At 37.4% G+C, this 17,633-nt stretch overlaps 1 protein-coding gene across 2 annotated transcripts in view; it reads left to right on the plus strand.

Moving 5' to 3' along the window:
* The first annotated feature begins 15,174 nt into the window (after positions 1 to 15,174).
* tmem41ab (transmembrane protein 41ab) overlaps positions 15,175 to 17,633 on the plus strand; it is a 519,270-nt gene continuing 516,811 nt past the window's right edge. For both annotated transcript variants that reach the window (XR_007428004.1, XM_022674622.2), the window contains exon 1: positions 15,175 to 15,466. Coding sequence is in view for 1 of the 2 variants with exons in the window: in XM_022674622.2 (XP_022530343.2) it covers positions 15,282 to 15,466 (185 nt within the window). In the remaining variant the exon portion in view is untranslated. The remainder of the gene's footprint in view (positions 15,467 to 17,633) is intronic.

The following is a 17,633-nucleotide window of genomic DNA, read 5'->3' on the forward strand; positions in this document are numbered from 1 at the left end:
AGTTTGGATGACTTTAATGTTAGTCTAAAATGCAGAAAATGTAAACCATAATCTCTTAAATACCTTAAGTATAGTGTATTTAGATATATTCTTTTCATATCCAGGATCTGTTTGTACATGCATGTGGGACAGTTAGTGTGAAATGGGACTGCTGAAACTTTTATAAATTTTTTCTTGCAGATATCAGATCAAGTGTAGTAGGCTATAAATATTAGCAATGTAGCTTATGAAAATTTTATGCTCAGTGGTTTCGTCTAAAGATACTGGCAAATATTCACAGAGTCCTCTACAAACATTCAGAATGTTGTGTTTGATGAAAAAATGATTAAACTACAGGCTGTTAAACACAGAGATAGTCTTCCTGTGTCCTTGGAGAACCTCAATTCAGGTCAGTAAAGATGATCCAGTACGCAACTGGATCATCTTCAACCTTCTCCAAGGCTCCATGTGGCTCAGATTGGATTTTTCATGACTGTGTGAATGTGCCAAATCAGATTTCATATCCACTTTCATATGTGGTCCTAAATCAGATCTGCATCCGATTCATGGATATGCGACATGAATGTGAACGGACAAATCATGCAGAATTCATGCATCTTTTTTCTTTCACGCATTAGCATTAGCGCTACATGCTTCTCTCTAATACCCACAAACACATCTCTTGGTGCAGCTGTGCAGCTATAGCTGCAAAAAAACAGCAAAAGCAAACCACCTGGCCTTTTTTTCACCTCCCCAACTTGAGCATGAACTTCAGAGCAGCTGTTTACTCTCCACTCCAGCAAAAGATGCTCCACATATGAGCTGCTAACTCATCCATTTATAACCCTTTATAAAGCTACGAGTCTCTCGTCTCTCTAATATGAGTTTTTTTTTTTGTTGGATAAAGAAGAAATTTATCACATTTTACAGTTAAAGTATGTTTTACTAAGCCATACATTTTCTTTTTTAATAGCTGCAGATACAGTATTTACACTTACATGCTCAGCTGTGCTTCATTTTTCCTTCCTGTTCTGGCAAAGGGCCAGTCCCAGTTTTAGCTGCCCTTAAATAGTGCCTGAGCAAAATGAGGCATGCTCAATTGGCCCTATTTTGGGCCATACCATTTAGAGGGGAGTTCTTTGGGGTTCATTAGATTGTAAAATATTGTTTTCTTTTCTTTTGTCTCTGTTTGTTTTATGGGGCTGTGGCCTATAGTGTGTAAAATAATTATTTTGAATTATTTTGTTTTTCCATTCTGTGTTTATTAGTGCATTTGGTTTTGGCTGTGTGGTGGCCAGTGTTGGGCACGTTACTTTGAAAAAGTAATTAGTTATAGTTACTCGTTACTTCTCCAAAAAAGTAACTGAGTTACTAACGGAGTTACTCCACTATAAAAGTAACTAGTTACCAGTAAAAGTAACTATCGCGTTACTTTTATTATTCGCCTGTCAAAAAAAAAGGAAATCAATTATGTATTTACTATTATTATTAGAAAAATAACAAATGAAAATAAACCCAAAATGTTGACAAAAATATAATCTAACGAATTTCAAAAGAAAAAAACGAAATTCTCCACACAACCAAAGAAAATTACTAAAACTTGTAATACTGAAAAAAACGGAAAAAACGGAAAAACGCGTGTGGGGATGAAATTAAACAAACCAAGCCACACTCAAAATAATGGACAAAAACAACAATCTAATGACCATTAAAATGGTATTAATATAACAGCTTCACCAAAATAGAGCTTAGATCGGGACCAAAAAATCCCACCCGACCCAACCCGAGCCCGTGCACATTCTGCCTGAGCCCGTGCACGTTCTGCCCAAACCATGAACTGTCATTATGAGCCCGACCCAATCCGCCCCAAACTGTCTGTTTTCGGGCTGATTGAATGAGTGAAATATGATCAGAATTATGTTAATTAACACTGTAACATAAAAGCATAGAACTATTATTTAATTAAAATGATTTTTAAGAACAGCTACACACAGTGCTGCAAGTCAAAAGCGGAGGCGTTCACGTGTGCCCAGAGCTACGTGATTCCATTTTTCATTTTTATTATAGTTTAATTTTATTTTGTTTTTTATTTTTTTTGTCGTATTTTGCGGCTAGCGAGCGCTTTACACAAGAACTAACGCCACGGACCAGGTGCCGCGCGCTCGGCATGACACCGCCCGCTGTACAACTCCGCTGTACAACAGCGCTTATAAATAAATTAAACACAAAAATTAGGGTATTTTATCAGTAATTTTAGGTCGTTTTAGTTAGTTTTATAAACACAAAATACAGTTCGAGATAGTTATGTTTTTCCTTTTAATTACCGTTTTATTAGATTCAGTTAACACAAATGTTTTTCACTTTCAATTTTCGCTATTTCGTTCGCTTTAGTGAACAATAATAATTGGTTACTTAGCAACATTGTGATTATCACACCAGAGCTTTATATAAAATAAAAATAGGAGCCTGATTTCGGGTCGGTCCTCAGGTCAGGTGGGATTCGGGCAGAGAATCTAAGCTCTAAAAGAGAAAGCAGCAGCACCACAAAAACCGGAGCAGCTAAAAAGAGCTTAACGTCCTCAAAACGGAACTTGGGTTGTCCACAGCAATCACTGAATTGATTAGAGCAGCAAATCTTCACAATTGTGCCTCACTTCACCACGCCAAACCACAGGCACAGCGGCCAGAAGCTCAAGTTCACCGGACAGTGGAGGGGTTAACCAGGGCAAAGCGAAAATCGGCTAAAGTAACGTGCAGTAACGGGGTGTGGGAAATGGTAACGGCGTTATAGTTACAGTCATAGTAATTAGTTAGATTACTCGTTACTGAAAAAAAGTAGTTAGTTTTAACGCCGTTACTACCAACACTGGTGGTGGCCTATTTAAGGCTTCATTTCCCAGTTTGTTACAGGTATGATTGGTTGACATATAAGCCAGTGTTAAGATGTTAATGTTATGTTATGTTTTGTTTTGTTTCCTTTCCTTTTTGTTTGTTTTTTGTTCCTTTTGGGTTTTTTTGTTTGTTTTTTGCTTTTGGATCGTTTTGTTTTGCTTCGTTTAGTTTTTTTTAACCTTTTTTTGTTTTGTTTCCTTTTGTTTTGTTTGATATTTTTGTTTTATTTTTATTTTTCGTTTTGTATTTTTCCCTTTTGTTTTGTTTCCATTTGTATGTTTTTGTTTTGTTTCCTTTTTGTTCCCTTTTGATTTGTTTTGTTTGCTTTTGTTTTGTTTCTTTTTGTTCACTTTTGATTTGTTTTGTTTTGTTTCATATTGTTTGGTTTCCTTTTGCTTTATTTCATTTTGTTTTGTTTCATTTTGTTTTTTTTCCTTTTGTTTTGTTTTCTTTTGTTTGCTTTTTTTACAATTTTCGCACCTGTCACTTAATAAAAACAAAAATAATACTGCAGTTTGCCATTATTTTTTCTACAACTACTTTTTTGAGGCACATCTTCCCTCACCTGTAAGTAAGTTGTGACAATCGGAATTGACCAATGTGGCCTGTAATGTGAACGTAGCCTATGTCTGGGTTGAGTGGATCTTGAGTAGACCATAAAAACCTGAAAAGTTGTACTAAATATAAACTAAAAAAAAAAAAAACATTTTTACCCATGAGTATTCTTTACTAGCTCTTGTTCTTAATGTCTGATATTGCAAACCTGACTAAATCAAGGAGATTTCTCCTGCACTAAACACTAAACTAAACATCTGAAGAAATTCAAAATCTAGCCCTAGATATTAGAGATATTTACTCCAACCAAAGCAGGATAAACTCATATTCTTAATACCTATATGTTAAAAAAAAAACAGTATAGTATTAGTATCAGTATATTTTGGACACTAGCCCATTCACACTTCCAAGGGATATATTCCTATGTTTTGTTATGAGTGAATGACTAAGCACTTCCTTAAATCACACTGCATAAAAGTATCTTCTAAATTCTATAAATATAAATATTAATAATAATAATAATAACAGCAGGTTCTTTCTCAGCTTGTTAGACGAGGTCACAGTTTCTCAGTGCTGTAAGGAAGAGGTTTGGTTTGGGTGTGATTGAAAGGAGAAGCTGTGGATCTGTGAGCTGGTGAAAGGCGGAGCAGAAGTACAGAAAACTAGAACTGGTACAAGAAAAGTGGAGCAGCCTTTAGGGAGATACAGAGATATACAGAGATACGTCTGACTGCAGAATCAGAGAGAGGAGGAGAGGGAGAGCAAACAGACTGGAAAAAGATTTCCTATGTGTGTGTGTGTGTGTGTGTGTGTCTGTCTGTTCAGGGACCATTCACGGATTTTGGACACTTCTGGTCAAAAAACATACAAAACTTTAACACTTTCAAGCTAAACTATAAACGCAGCCGAATAAGTGGAACGAGGGATGAAAAAAAACAGATGATATAGATGAGTGCGGGTCAACATTACTGTGAATTAGAGCACAGTTAAAGAGAGCATAAAGTTTAGTGACTGTTGGGCAAATGAAACTCTAGGTCTTGAGCATGAACGAAAATGAATGGGAGGAATGAGGGATGAGAAAACAAAAAGTAACAAATCAGCCGTGGGCGGGCCAGATTTTCCAAGCCACTACATGGTGGCCACAAAAAAAAAATCTGTTTTGGAAAATGAAGTGTAATAGCTCTCCAGCCCAGAGGGTTGTTGAACCCAATTGCAGAACAGTTGATCTCAAAGCAGGTAAACCCAAGAAGAAAGGAAAAAATAAATAAATAAACACATCGCTTCTCACACTGGATCCAACCCGTGTCATCAGGGTCACGTTCCAATACAATACCGCTGCCCTGGCTAGTGAGATTGGGACACGGCCGGGGGAAAAAACGCCCTTCTAAGGAGATAGGGATCCCAAGAACAGGTGAAAAAACGGGAACGTGCAGAAACGTGCAGAAACTAAAGTCACGCAGAGAGCGACAGAGAGAGACGAGGGTGGATTGTAAACAAAAGCTCGCCAGAGAAGCATTTTATTATTATTTTTTTCATTATCGTTTATTATAGTTCAAACAACCTCACGGTCCAGATGTTTCATGTTCTCATCCTATTGCCGACCCCTGAATTAGAGTCAGTACAGCTATGGATTAGAACTATTGTTAATACAATACTTTAAACATGACATGAAGGAACTGTCTATCAGTTATCGTCAACCAATTCACCCATGATTCATTATCTCATGTGTACTTGAACCAGACTTTTTGCGCGTCAGTTTGCGAAGTATTGCCAACCTTCCATAGTGGCAAACTAATTTTTATTTATCTATATTTATGTTTATCTATGTGTTGTATCTACATAGATAAACGAAATATCTGTCTACAGTGGCTTGCAAAAGTAATCATACCCCTTGAACTTTTTTCACATTTTGTCACCTAACATCCACAAACTTAAATGCAATTTAATTAAGATTTTAAGTAATAGACAAACAGAAAGTACTGCATAAGTGTGAAGTGGAACGAAAATGATATATGGTTTTCAATATTTTCATCAAATAAAAATCTAAAAAAAGTGTTTACTCTAAAACCCCTAAAAAAAATCTAGTCAAATCAACTGCCTTCAGAAGTCAGCTGTGTGTAATTTAGTCTCAATATAAATACAGGGGTTGGTTAGAGAACACTAGTGAACAAACACCATCATGAAGACCAAGGATCTCACCAGACAGGTCAGAGATAAAGTTCTGGAAAAGAAGTTTAAAGCTGGATTATGTTATAAAAACATGTCCTAAACTTTGAGCATCCCAAGGATTACTGTTCAATCGATCCATCATCCGAAAATGAAAAAAAAAAAAATAATCCTACACCTGCAAACCTACCAAGACATGGCCATGATCCACCCAAACTAATGGATCAAGCAAGGAGAGCACTGGTCAGGGAAGCAGTCAAGAGGCCCATGGTCACTCTGGAGGAGCTGCAGAGATTCACAACTCAAGTGGGAGGATCTGTATATAGGATTCATTTATTTTATAATATTTTTAGCTAAGAAACATCGTCAATACTTTCAGTTTTTCTCTTGCTAAGGGTTTTGCCTCCATTTGTGTGTGTGTGTGTGTGTGCGCTTTGGAAAGATAGATCAATGCCTGAAGCAATAATGTAGCTCAGATGGAAGAAACACACACCAGTATCATACATACACACTCACACACACACACACACACACACACACACACACACACACACACACACACACACACATAGAGACACACACATGGTCATATTTTCATTAAGCACCTGGAAACCCCTCTGAGCAATCTTCCAGACATTTATGGAGATTTATATGACATCTGAAATACCATATTGCTCCTCATCACACCACTGTGATCCACACACACACACACACACACACACACATGCTGTAAGGCTGGTGGGTGTGTGTTACGGAGGCTGGGACTGTGCTGGGGCGACTCAGAGACCCTTTAGCTGGTATAGTGAGTTAGATCCATCAGTGGGCTGAGGCCTTCACCGGGAAACTGGGTCAGTCTCACGCGTCTTAAAGGGCCAGAGTCGTTTCCACCCGGGAGCCCACCTAACACACACACCATAATCCTGAGGTGTAGTGTACTGGAACCCCGTTCTTCATCAGTTTATAGGACTAGTTCTTCTGAAATGCTGCTAGACGCTTGTACGAAGTTTATTAGACTGGTTGATGTCAGTTAAGCTAAGCTTTGGTCATCAGCTTTGACTAAGCATCTGACTGGTTAAAGCGTGTGTGTGTGTGTGTGTGTGTGTGTGGTTGGAGGGAAATGGGGGAGGGGGTTGGCAGATGCAAGATCCAGATGTTGCAGTCAGTGGGTGCTCTGACACAAATCACTGAGTGTCTGTGTGTGTGTGTGTGTGTGTGTGTGTGCGCATATAAAGTAGACTCGCTGTTTTGTTGACGTCAGCACAACAACTTAGGTTATCTATCTATCTATCTATCTATCTATCTATCTATCTATCTATCTATCTATGTACGTCTGTCTGTCTGTCTGTGTTATCTGTAATGTATAATATATATAATATATGTAATTTATATGTCTGTTTGTCTATCTATCTGTGTCTATCTTTGTACTGTTAATGTCTGTCTGTGTTTATCTATGTAATACATATATATATATATATATATGTATATATATATATGTATATATATATATACATATATATATATAGTCTGTTTGTCTATCTAAATGTCTGTATTAATGTCTGTCTATCTGTGTCTATCTATGTAAATGTATATGTCTATATGTATGTCTGTCTGCCTGTTTTTCATGGCTATTTATCTGATTCTATCTATCTATCTATTTGTCTGTCTGTCTATCAGTCTGTCTGTCTATCAGTCTGTCTGTCTGTCCAAAACACTTTTGTCAATTTAGAATATGTGTCAGGCAGTTATGTGAATGGTCTAATTAGACATAAGTGAGCTTATAATAAATAATACTTACATCTACACTGCCAAGGGTTATGCTAATGCTGCTCCAGCAGTGCTAGCCGGGGTTAGTAGCAGGCTACAGGCTGATAATACTTACCTCTAAACGACCAAAAAGCTAGCACTGTTAGAAGGTAATGCTAATACCACTGCAGCAGTGCTAGCCAGGATGAGAAGCAGGCTACATGGCCGAATGGCTAGTGCTCAGTGGGTAGTGCTAGATAATATGCACCTCTGAATGGCCAAATGGCTAGCACATAGAACATTATTCTTGATTATTGGGGAAGATGAAAAGATGATATCAGGCAAGAACTCATGGGAAACTATTGGTAGAGATGGAAATACAGTCTGTAGGAAGGCAAGTCTTGGGCGTGATCATCCTTCTCTTAACTTCAATTGGGATAATTGGCATGAACTAATAAAAGAAAATGTACAGGGGTTGGATAATGAAAGTGATCATGATAATTTATTGTCTGAATGGACAGTTCTGGTGGAAACAGGAGAGATGAGGTGCACATTGCCGTGGTTTTATTTTTTTTTTGGATACAATCCGGGTCACCACCGGAACATCCCTTTCATAGAGCTTCCTCTTACATCGTCCACAGTTAATCCTGTTGGATGTGGTTGGTCCTTCTTGGTGGTATTCTGACATTACCCTGGATACCGTGGCTCTTGATACATCACAAAGACTTGCTGTCTTGGTCACAGATGCGCCAGTTTCAGTTTCATTGTCCAACCCCTGTATGTATTAGTCAAGTACATATAGGGACCATATCAGCTCAGCCTTCCCCAAAATGGTTTGGATTGCTGCCTGCCTGGATGAGTTTAGAGTATATCTCACTCCATCTAATCAGACATAAGCTTCTTTATCCCTCAGACCATCTCTTTCTTTCACTCTCTCTCTCTCTCTCTCTCTCTCTCTATTTCTCTCTGACTTTCTCCCCTCTCTCTCTTTTTCTCACTCTCTTGAAAACACCCAGAAAATCTCCCAGAGTGCTTTGGGGATTTGGCTGCTCTGTTAAATCCTTATGTCACGTCCCCTCAGGCCTGAGCGGCGCATGATGTAATGTAGGAGTCGGAGCAAATGCTTTTCTTACCACATCAACAGACTCTGTCCTAAAGACGTTTTGTTGTGTGGAGATAAAGAGCAGAGGCCAGAGAAAGCCTGTGAATTTTAAATCACAGTCTCAGGCCTTTGTAGCAGCCGCTGCTGAGAATACCAAACTATAGACGCAGTGCAACTTGATCCCAAATACATACAGGAAACGACTGCTGCACTGAGTCTGCTGCTGCTGCTCATCTCCACAGGGTCAACAACCTCAGGTTTCAGGCAGAGACTGTACAGCTCTGGAAAAAAACTTTAGTTTCTGAATCAATTTCTCTGATTGTGCTATTTATAGGTTTATGTTTGAGTAAAATGAACATTGTTGTTTTATTCCATCAAGTACAAAAAATAACATTTCTCCCAAATGTCTTAAAATAACAAAAAAAGATGCAAAGAAAACAAGTTCATATTAATGTTTTAAGTTTTAAGAGTTTAGAAATCAATATTTGGTGGAATAACCCTGGTTTTAATCACAGTTTTCATGCATCTTGGCATCATGTTCTCCTCCACCAGTCTTACACACTGCTTTTGGATAATTTTATGCCACTCCTGTGTCATGTCTTTGCCCTGTTTTCCTGTCGCTTCCTGTCTGTGCTCGTGTTTTCTCGTGCCAGTTATTTCCCCTAGTCCTCTGTCTGTGTTCATCTGTAGCTCCGCCCCTGTGTTCGTCTGTGTCTTTACCTTAATTGTTGTCACCTTCATTTGTAGCTCCGCCCCTCATTAATCAGTCCCCAGGTGTTACCCATTCCCTTTTCTGGCTTGTGTGCGTATTTAAGCTCCTTTGTCTTCAGTGTTAGTTTGTCGGTTCTTGTATTTTGTTCTTGTTTATTATTACGTTTATTCTACAAGTTCCTGTTTGGTTTATCGTTTGTTTGTTTTCTGTTCTTTAATAAAGATTACATGCATGTGCGTCCACTCTCCTCGTCCGTCCTTTCACACAGTCTGACATCCTGGTGCAAAAAATTAAGCAGTTCAGTTTGGTTTGATGGCTTGTGATCATCCATCTTCCTCTTTAGGATTATATTCCAGAGGTTTAAAATTTGGTAAAATCAAAGAAAGTCACAATTTTTGGGGGTCTCTTATTTTTTTTCCAGAGCTGTCACCCGAACACATGCCTCTTGAAAGAAACATAGATGGGAGGAGGGAATGAACCATAACATTTATGACATCAATGATCATCACACTGAATCTCCCCAAAGTCCCATGCAACTCAGACAGCAGCAACACAATGAAAACCACATGTAAAATCACATGGTGTGCATGAAAATCACCTGCTGTTAGCATTCTAGGATTAAAAAAGGAGGCAGGTCTTGTTGTTTTAGTGTTTCAGTGTGGTTGAATGGCCTGTGTGATTTTTTTTCTGAAAGCAAATGTCTTCAAAACATATAGTTGAAGATATAGAATTATTGCTGTACATACAGTACAGGCCAAAAGTTTGGACACGCCTTCTCTTTTTCAATGTGTTTTCTTTATTTTCAGGACTATTTATATTGTAGATTCTCACTGAAGGCATCAAAACTATGAATGGACACATGTGGAGTTTCCACATGTGGTTTGGGGTGAGCTGGAGCACAGAGTGAAGAAGGCAAAGGGCCAACAAGTGCTAATAAACACCTCTGGGAACTCCTTCCTTCAAGACTGTTGGAAAACTTTTCATTTCAGGTGGCCACCTCTTGAAGCTCATTGAGAGAATGATGCCAAGAGTTTGCAAAGCAGTAATCAGAGCAAAGGGGGGCTATTTTGAAGAAACTAGAATATAAATGTTTTTTAATTATTTCACCTTTTTTTTGTTATCCCTTGTGTGGTGTTCGGGTCTGTGGGACCCGTTTTCATTTTTCATCAAATGATACTAAAAAAATATTTTTTCTAACTCAACCTCATTGGCATTGGCTCATTTTTTTGTGAAAAACATATATCAAAACACATTTTCGATAAACACACACTGTACCCCCCCCCCACACACACACATTTATATTACATACAGTATGTTTGGCCAAGGGCTAATAAACATTGCTTCATTTGTAAATTTGAAACTAAACAAATTTTCTACTCATATCTTGAGTTTAATTCATTTTCTTTTATATTTTATTAAAAAACTAATAAAAAAAAGAGAAGCACTTTTTAAAAGTAATGTAACATAAGAAAGGTAAAGGGTAAATATTAACCATGTAAGCTGTTTATACTGCTTGCAATTTCGGTGAAGCAAGCATGTGTAAAGCATTTTAATGTAAAATTGCTTAATTTTGCTGAATTAAATACAAGTAACAAAGTAAACGAGTAACAAAAATATGAACACCACACAAGGGTTAAACACATAAAACTCCATGTGTTCATTCGTAGTTTTGATGCCTTCAGTGAGAATCTACAATGTAAATAGTAATAAAAATAAAGAAAGAGCGTTAAAAAACACATGTACATATAATAAAGAGTAGAGTAGTGTGGGGAAGCCCAGAGCTTGCAGTGTGTACTATATTTCTAACCGTGTTAGTGCAGGGCGGTGTTTAAAGTTTAATCAGCGATGTTCTCCTGTGGAAGCAGACCTCGTCATCACAGACTAAAATAGCACCAGCCTTCACAATGTGTCACAGAGGTACACTCATAGCTTAGAGCCGCTCCTGCATCTTTTAGACACTTCAGGAAGTGCCCGCCGCCGAGCCTATACGTTACACGACTGGATGAGGATCCCATTGACTGCTGGGAAAACCACTGAGCGGAACATTTCCCACTGAACGGGCATTTATTGACCAGTTGTGGTGATCTGAATGTGCCTGCCGATCCCTGTGGTGCTGGACACGTGAAGAACGTTTTGCCCTTTCTGCATGATTCCTTTCTTCCACATATTATTTGAGGCTTTGAATTACAGTTTAGATACATATTGTCACAATCCATCAAAATAAAAACTGTTAAAATTGTATTTCTATTTGTGCATCTTTTTATTTTGCCTGTAGATCCGTCGGGAAAAGCACCCCCTCTCTGAGCGTATTTCGTTAAGTAAAGATAAAGCACTTTTATCAAGAAGATGGTGCGTACACGTTGCCAAGAGGGGGTGCTTTTAATGGCAGGGTGCAGATTTCAGCACTACTATGTTGCCGAATTTAGCACCCCCGCCATGAAAAGCACCCCCTCTCGGCAGTGTGATTCCTTTCCTCCACATATTATTTGAGCCTTTGAATCACAGTCTAGATACATAATGTCACAATCCTGCAAAATAAAAACTGTTAAAATTGTATTTCTATTTGTGCATTTTTATGTTGCCTGTAGATCCGGTGTTGTGTCAAATTCAGCACTGCCGCCAGGAAAAGCACCCCTTCTCGGAGCATATTTCGTTAAATAAAGTTAAAGCATTTTTATCAAGAAGACGGAGCATACACACTCCCGAGAGGGGGTGCTTTTCATGGAGGGGGTGCAGATTTCGGCACTACTATGTTGCTGAATTCAGCACCTCCGCTTGGAAAGTGGGTGCTTTTCATGGTGGGGGTGCAGATTTCGGCACTACTATGGTAAATTCAGCACCCCCACCAGGAAAAGCACCACCTCTCGGAGCGTATTTCTAAGTAAAGTTAAAGTGCTTTTATCAAGAAGACGGAGCACTCCCGAGAGGGGGTTCTTTTCATGGCGGAGGTGCAGATTTCGGCACTACTATGTTGCCGAATTCAGCCCTCCTCCCTTAGAAAAGGGGGTGCTTTTCATGGCAGGGGTGCAGATTTCGGCACTACTATGGTAAATTCAGCACCCCCGCCAGGAAAAGCACCCTCTCTCGGGAGAGGCTGCAGGTGGCATGTTACTTTCCCATTATTTCTGACATTATTTAAGTCAGCGTAGCTTAGAACAGTATCTTGGCTATTCTCATTTTCCAAAAAAACGTTAAAGCCAAGAAGATGTCCATGCATGCTTCCAAGAGGGGGTTCTTTTCCTGGTGGAGATCTTGGCACACCTATGTGTTGCAGAAGCTAGTGCATCCCAATTATCCTATATAAGGTATGATCTCTGTCTAGTTTACATCATGACAGAGCGATCAAAAACACAAAATATAAAAATTAAAGGCCACCATGCATCATGGTGCATCATGGTGGCATCATGGTGGCACTGCTGTCAGCAGTATGTATGAACTGTGCAGTATACTATCTAATGCTACATTTATTTATATTTACTTGCTAATAAATCCATTATATATTGACACTAATAAACATATACATGAGGTGAACACATGTTTAAGGAAAATTTTTTTGTAATTTAGACAGCACTGCCATCTGGTGGTACCAAACTGTAGGACACGCCAAACCTCCAGATTATAACACATTTAATTTTAATCATTTTATACACTGTTTGAAATGATTTTGTTTTCACGGACATTTTCTATCTTTGTAGACAGATAGATTATTAGAATACTGTGCTTTTCTGTTTTCTGTCATGCGTCCCCCCTTTTATGGCAAGCTTTTTAGTGCCATTTTGCATATTTGTCACACCTAGCCGCCGTTCCACTGTCCTGAGATCAGCCTCTCCTGATTACTGACTCCGCCCTCACTCACCTGGTGCTAATCGAGATATTGCAACTGCAATTAAAGCAATCTGCATTTGCATCCCATTACCTGGTCGGAGTGTTACAGTATTTAATGATTTTAGCGACATTTAGTTATTTCTAGCGGTATTTATCGATTTTAGCCGTTTTTAGCTATTTTTAGCTGTTTTCGGGATTTTTTGCGGCATTTAGTGACATTTAGATAGATAGATAGATACAACACAATACAATAAGAAACATATTCAAACATAAATTAAAACACAGAAGAGTAGAAAAAAATATAAGGCTATAAAAACGTACTATACAAGGTAAAGAAATAACTGTAAACGGAGCAGTGCAGTAGATGTTGCTAATTGTCATTAAATAATTAAATAATTAACAGAGAAAAGTGCAAAGTGCAGTGTGCAATGACATTGATTATGAAAGTGGCTGATGTGACAGAGAAATATAATATAAATATGCATCTGTAACAAATATAGTTCTAAAAAGAGAATGGGAATATGTGAATACCCAATCATGAGTAAAGTGTACTTGAATGTAAGTGAGGTTGGGGAAGTGTTAATATAAATAATTAAGTGGTTGAATAATGTCCATGGTGACTGGGTTAAACTCAGTCAGCAGCAGCATCCTGTCCCCGATGGGAGGAGTCTGATGGCTCTCGGAATGAAGGATTTATCGGTATTTATCAATATATACGTAAACAAAGCGCCACAACTGCTGAATTCTGAAGAATTCTATAGAAATACGAATGCATTCCAATCTATCTCTCACTGTCCCTCTCACTGTCATTCTTATTGTCTCACTGTTTGTCTCTCTCTGTTTCTTTGTCTCACTGTCTTACTGTATCTCTCTCTCTCTCTCTCTCTCTCTCTCTCCCACCCACTCTTGCTGTTTCATTGTTTTCTCCCTTTCCCTTTCCCTCTCTCTCTCTCTCTCTCTCTCTCTCTCACACACACACACAATTTTTCAATTTCAATTTAAAAATAGCTTTATTGGCATGAATTGCAATTAACAACTTTTGCCAAAGCAATGAAACAAGAAGTTAATATACCAAATGTAAAAAATATATGTATCAACAGTACATATACAAATATATATATATATATATATATATATATATATATATAAACATATCTTACATATAAAAGTAAATCATATAAATTAAAAAAACTCTCACTGTCTTTTGCTGTCTCATAGTTTATCTTTCTTTTCTCTCTCTCTTACGCTCTTTCCCTCTCTCCCTCTCTCTCTCACTCTTTCTGTCTCTTTCACTGTCTTACTGATTATCTTTCTCTCCTTCTCTCTCTCTTTGTCTCTCTCACTCACTGTTTATCTCTCTCGGTTTCTCTCTCTCCATCTCTCGTACTTACATATCTGAATATAAATTAAATCCAACTGTGATGTTGTTGACTGATTCTATCATTTTTTTTTATCACACAGTGTTTTCCTTGATTTTCACCAAATTGAAAAAGGAAGATGGATATAATCACAAGCCATCAAACCAAGCTGAACTGCTTGTATTTTTGCACCAGGAGCAAAGGCATAAAGTTATCCAAAAGCAGTGTGTAAGACTGGTGGAGGAGAACATGATGCCAAGATGCATGAAAACTGTGATTAAAACCCAGGGTTATTCCACCAAATATTGATTTCTGAACTCTTAAAACTTTATGAATATGAACTTATTTTCTTTGCATTATTTGAGGTCTGAAAGCTCTGCCTCTTTTTATTATTTCTGCCATTGTATATACATATACACATAAGACAGTGTTTAAAAAATTAGGTAATATATGCATTTAGGTTATAATCATGCTCAGTAACGTTCATAATAGTGCAACTAATACAAAAATGATTGTGGATTTTCACACAACAGTCCCCAAATTTGCACTAATAAAGATCCTACTGAATAAAGTCTGATGAATAGTGAATACATGGTTTATAAATATCTAATTCAGGCTTTATTAATCAGAGGTATGTTTATTAAAACACTGTGTTAGTAAAGTGTGTTATTTTTAGGGCAGCTACTGTAAATCAGTCTGACTGCTCTGTGTATCAGTGTCTGACCTGTGAGCGCCTGTTTGGGGGTGCGGGGGTGTTCCCTGTACTCCCCCGCCCCGCCCCGCCCCCCGCTGTAGTTCCCCGTATGTTGAACCCTCGTGTGTGGTGTGTGTGTGAGTGTGTGTTTATAGCTCTGAGTGTGAGTGTGTGTGTGAGAGTGAGTGTGTAAGAGCTGGGCTCCGCTGGTGTGGCTCAGCCCGCGGCTCTCTCAGGGAGCTGTAGCCGGGCAGCATGCGCTCTATCTGGGGTTTAGTGGCCGTGGTGGCCGCTGCCACCTTCTACCTGTACCTGCTGTCCACCTTCCTGCCCGCAGCGCCGCCGCGCGCACCTGCCGCACCTGCCGTACCTGCAGAGCAGCGCGAGGAGCACCAGCAGCACGAGGGGCACGAGGAGGAAGAGCTCGAGGACGAGCGCAGGTGAGCAGCTCGCCCCACCTGCACATGGATACTACCTAAAAACTGAGTATTTCGAAAATATATCATATTTTTCAGCTTTATCACTTTATAAATAACCAGTCAAAAGTTTGCACACATTAAATTAAGTGTATTGTTTCATTATTTTAAATTTTCTGCAGATTAATACTAAAATTATACAAATTTTGGAATTATTTAGTAAACAAAAATAGTTAAACAAACCAGCATATGTATTATATTTTTGATTCTTTAAAGTAGCACCTCTTGCTTAGATGACAGCTTTGCACACCTTGGCTGAATTTTCTCAGTTCAGGCTTTCAGTTAACAGCTGTGCTAAACTCATCAAGAGTTAATTACTTGAATTTCTTGCCTCTTAATAAAGTGTTTTAGGTATACAGTTTGAGTAATGTTCTAATCCAGACTATGAGAAGCAAGAACTACTCAACTAAGTAAAGAAAGTAAGTATCCTTGAAGCCATCTCCAAGTGTAGTCTCAAAGACCGTCAAAAACATTATGATGGAACTGGCACTCATCAGTACCGCCCCAGGAAAGGAAGAGCAAGAGTTCTCTCTGTTGTACAGGATAAGTTCATCAGAGTTACCAGCCTCAGAAACTGCTAAAAGTTAACAGCTCACCAGATAAGAGCATCTAAATGCTTCTTCACAGAGTATTATGGTTTGTTTAACACTTTTAAGTTACTGCATGATTTCTTATGTGTTCCTTCATAGTCTGGACGACCTCAGTATTCATTTACTCAATCTATTATAGAGACTAGACAAGTGTGGCTTGCTTTGTCTGTCAGCTGATCTCTGGTGTAAGGAGCAGGTACTGAATCATTAGGATATACTAAATAATTAGTTCTTATTCAGGTATTTACGGGTATTGTACAATTAGTTCTTATTCATTTATTGGTACATACTGAGTTATTAGTAGATACTGAGTAATTACTTTCTATTACAAATTATTCAGTACCTAATAATTATTCATTATCTAATAATTATTCAGAAATAACTGAATAATTCAGAATAATTTGTTTTTATTCAGTTCTTGACACTTAAGAAATTGGTTCTGTAGTACTGAATAATTAGTAGAAAGTGAATATTTTGTTCTTATTTTGTTATTAGTAGATACTGAATAATGCATATGTTCACAATAATTAATTAATACATTTTAATACTTGTTTTTTTTTAGAAGATACTGAGTAGTTGATAGGTACTGCATAATTACTTCCTGCATGGAAGATGGTAGATATGTAGAATTTGGTTTGTAGTAGATATTGAATAATATGTATGTGTTTAATAATTAGTTATATTTGGTTATTAGTAGGTGCACTAAATAATTAGTAGGTGCTGAATAATTCACTCTTATTCGGTTAGAAGTAGATACTAGTAATTTATGAAACCATATTAAGTTTATTATTACATATTACATAATAACGAATAACCAATAATGAAACAAAATTTGTTTCCACTGTGAAATCCATCAAAAACTGCAGTAGATACTAATTAAATAGTATTTGTATAATTGTTAGGTACTGAATAATTAGTATATTGTGAATAATTAGTATATTGTGAATAATTAGTATATTGTGAATTTGGGTTGTAGTAGATATTGAATATTATGTATGTGGTCAATAATAATAGTTTAATTTAGTTATTAGTAGATACTGAATAATTAGTTCTTATTTGGTTAGTAGTAAATAAATAATACTTGAATAATTAGTAGGTAGTGAATAATTGGTAGGTGCTGAATAATTAGTACTTATTTAGTTAGAAGTAAAGATTAAATAAATAATTGGAAGGTATTAAAATTAAAATTGAGCTACTAGGTAATAAATAAGTAGTTCTTATTAAGTATTAGGAAATGCTTAATTACTATTAGGAATGTACTAAATTAGTGATTTATGTAAAATTATTGCATAATGATAAATAAGTAGGTGCAGATACATTTGCATTTTTGTTTGAAAAAAACAAAATAAGACAGGGGTTCTCAGTGTTAAGGTTTAATTATTAATTATAATACCAAAATATGATTTTTTATGAAACCAAAATTGGTTTCACTGTGAAATACTTTAAAAACTGTTTATAACACCTTTATTTACTGTATACTGCTGGAAGTGTCCACTGCTGTGTATGTGCTGGACGGTGGGTAAAGGTTAAGACTCAGGGTG

This window comes from Astyanax mexicanus, chromosome 21, assembly GCF_023375975.1.
Source record: "Astyanax mexicanus isolate ESR-SI-001 chromosome 21, AstMex3_surface, whole genome shotgun sequence".
NCBI lineage: Eukaryota > Metazoa > Chordata > Actinopteri > Characiformes > Acestrorhamphidae > Astyanax > Astyanax mexicanus.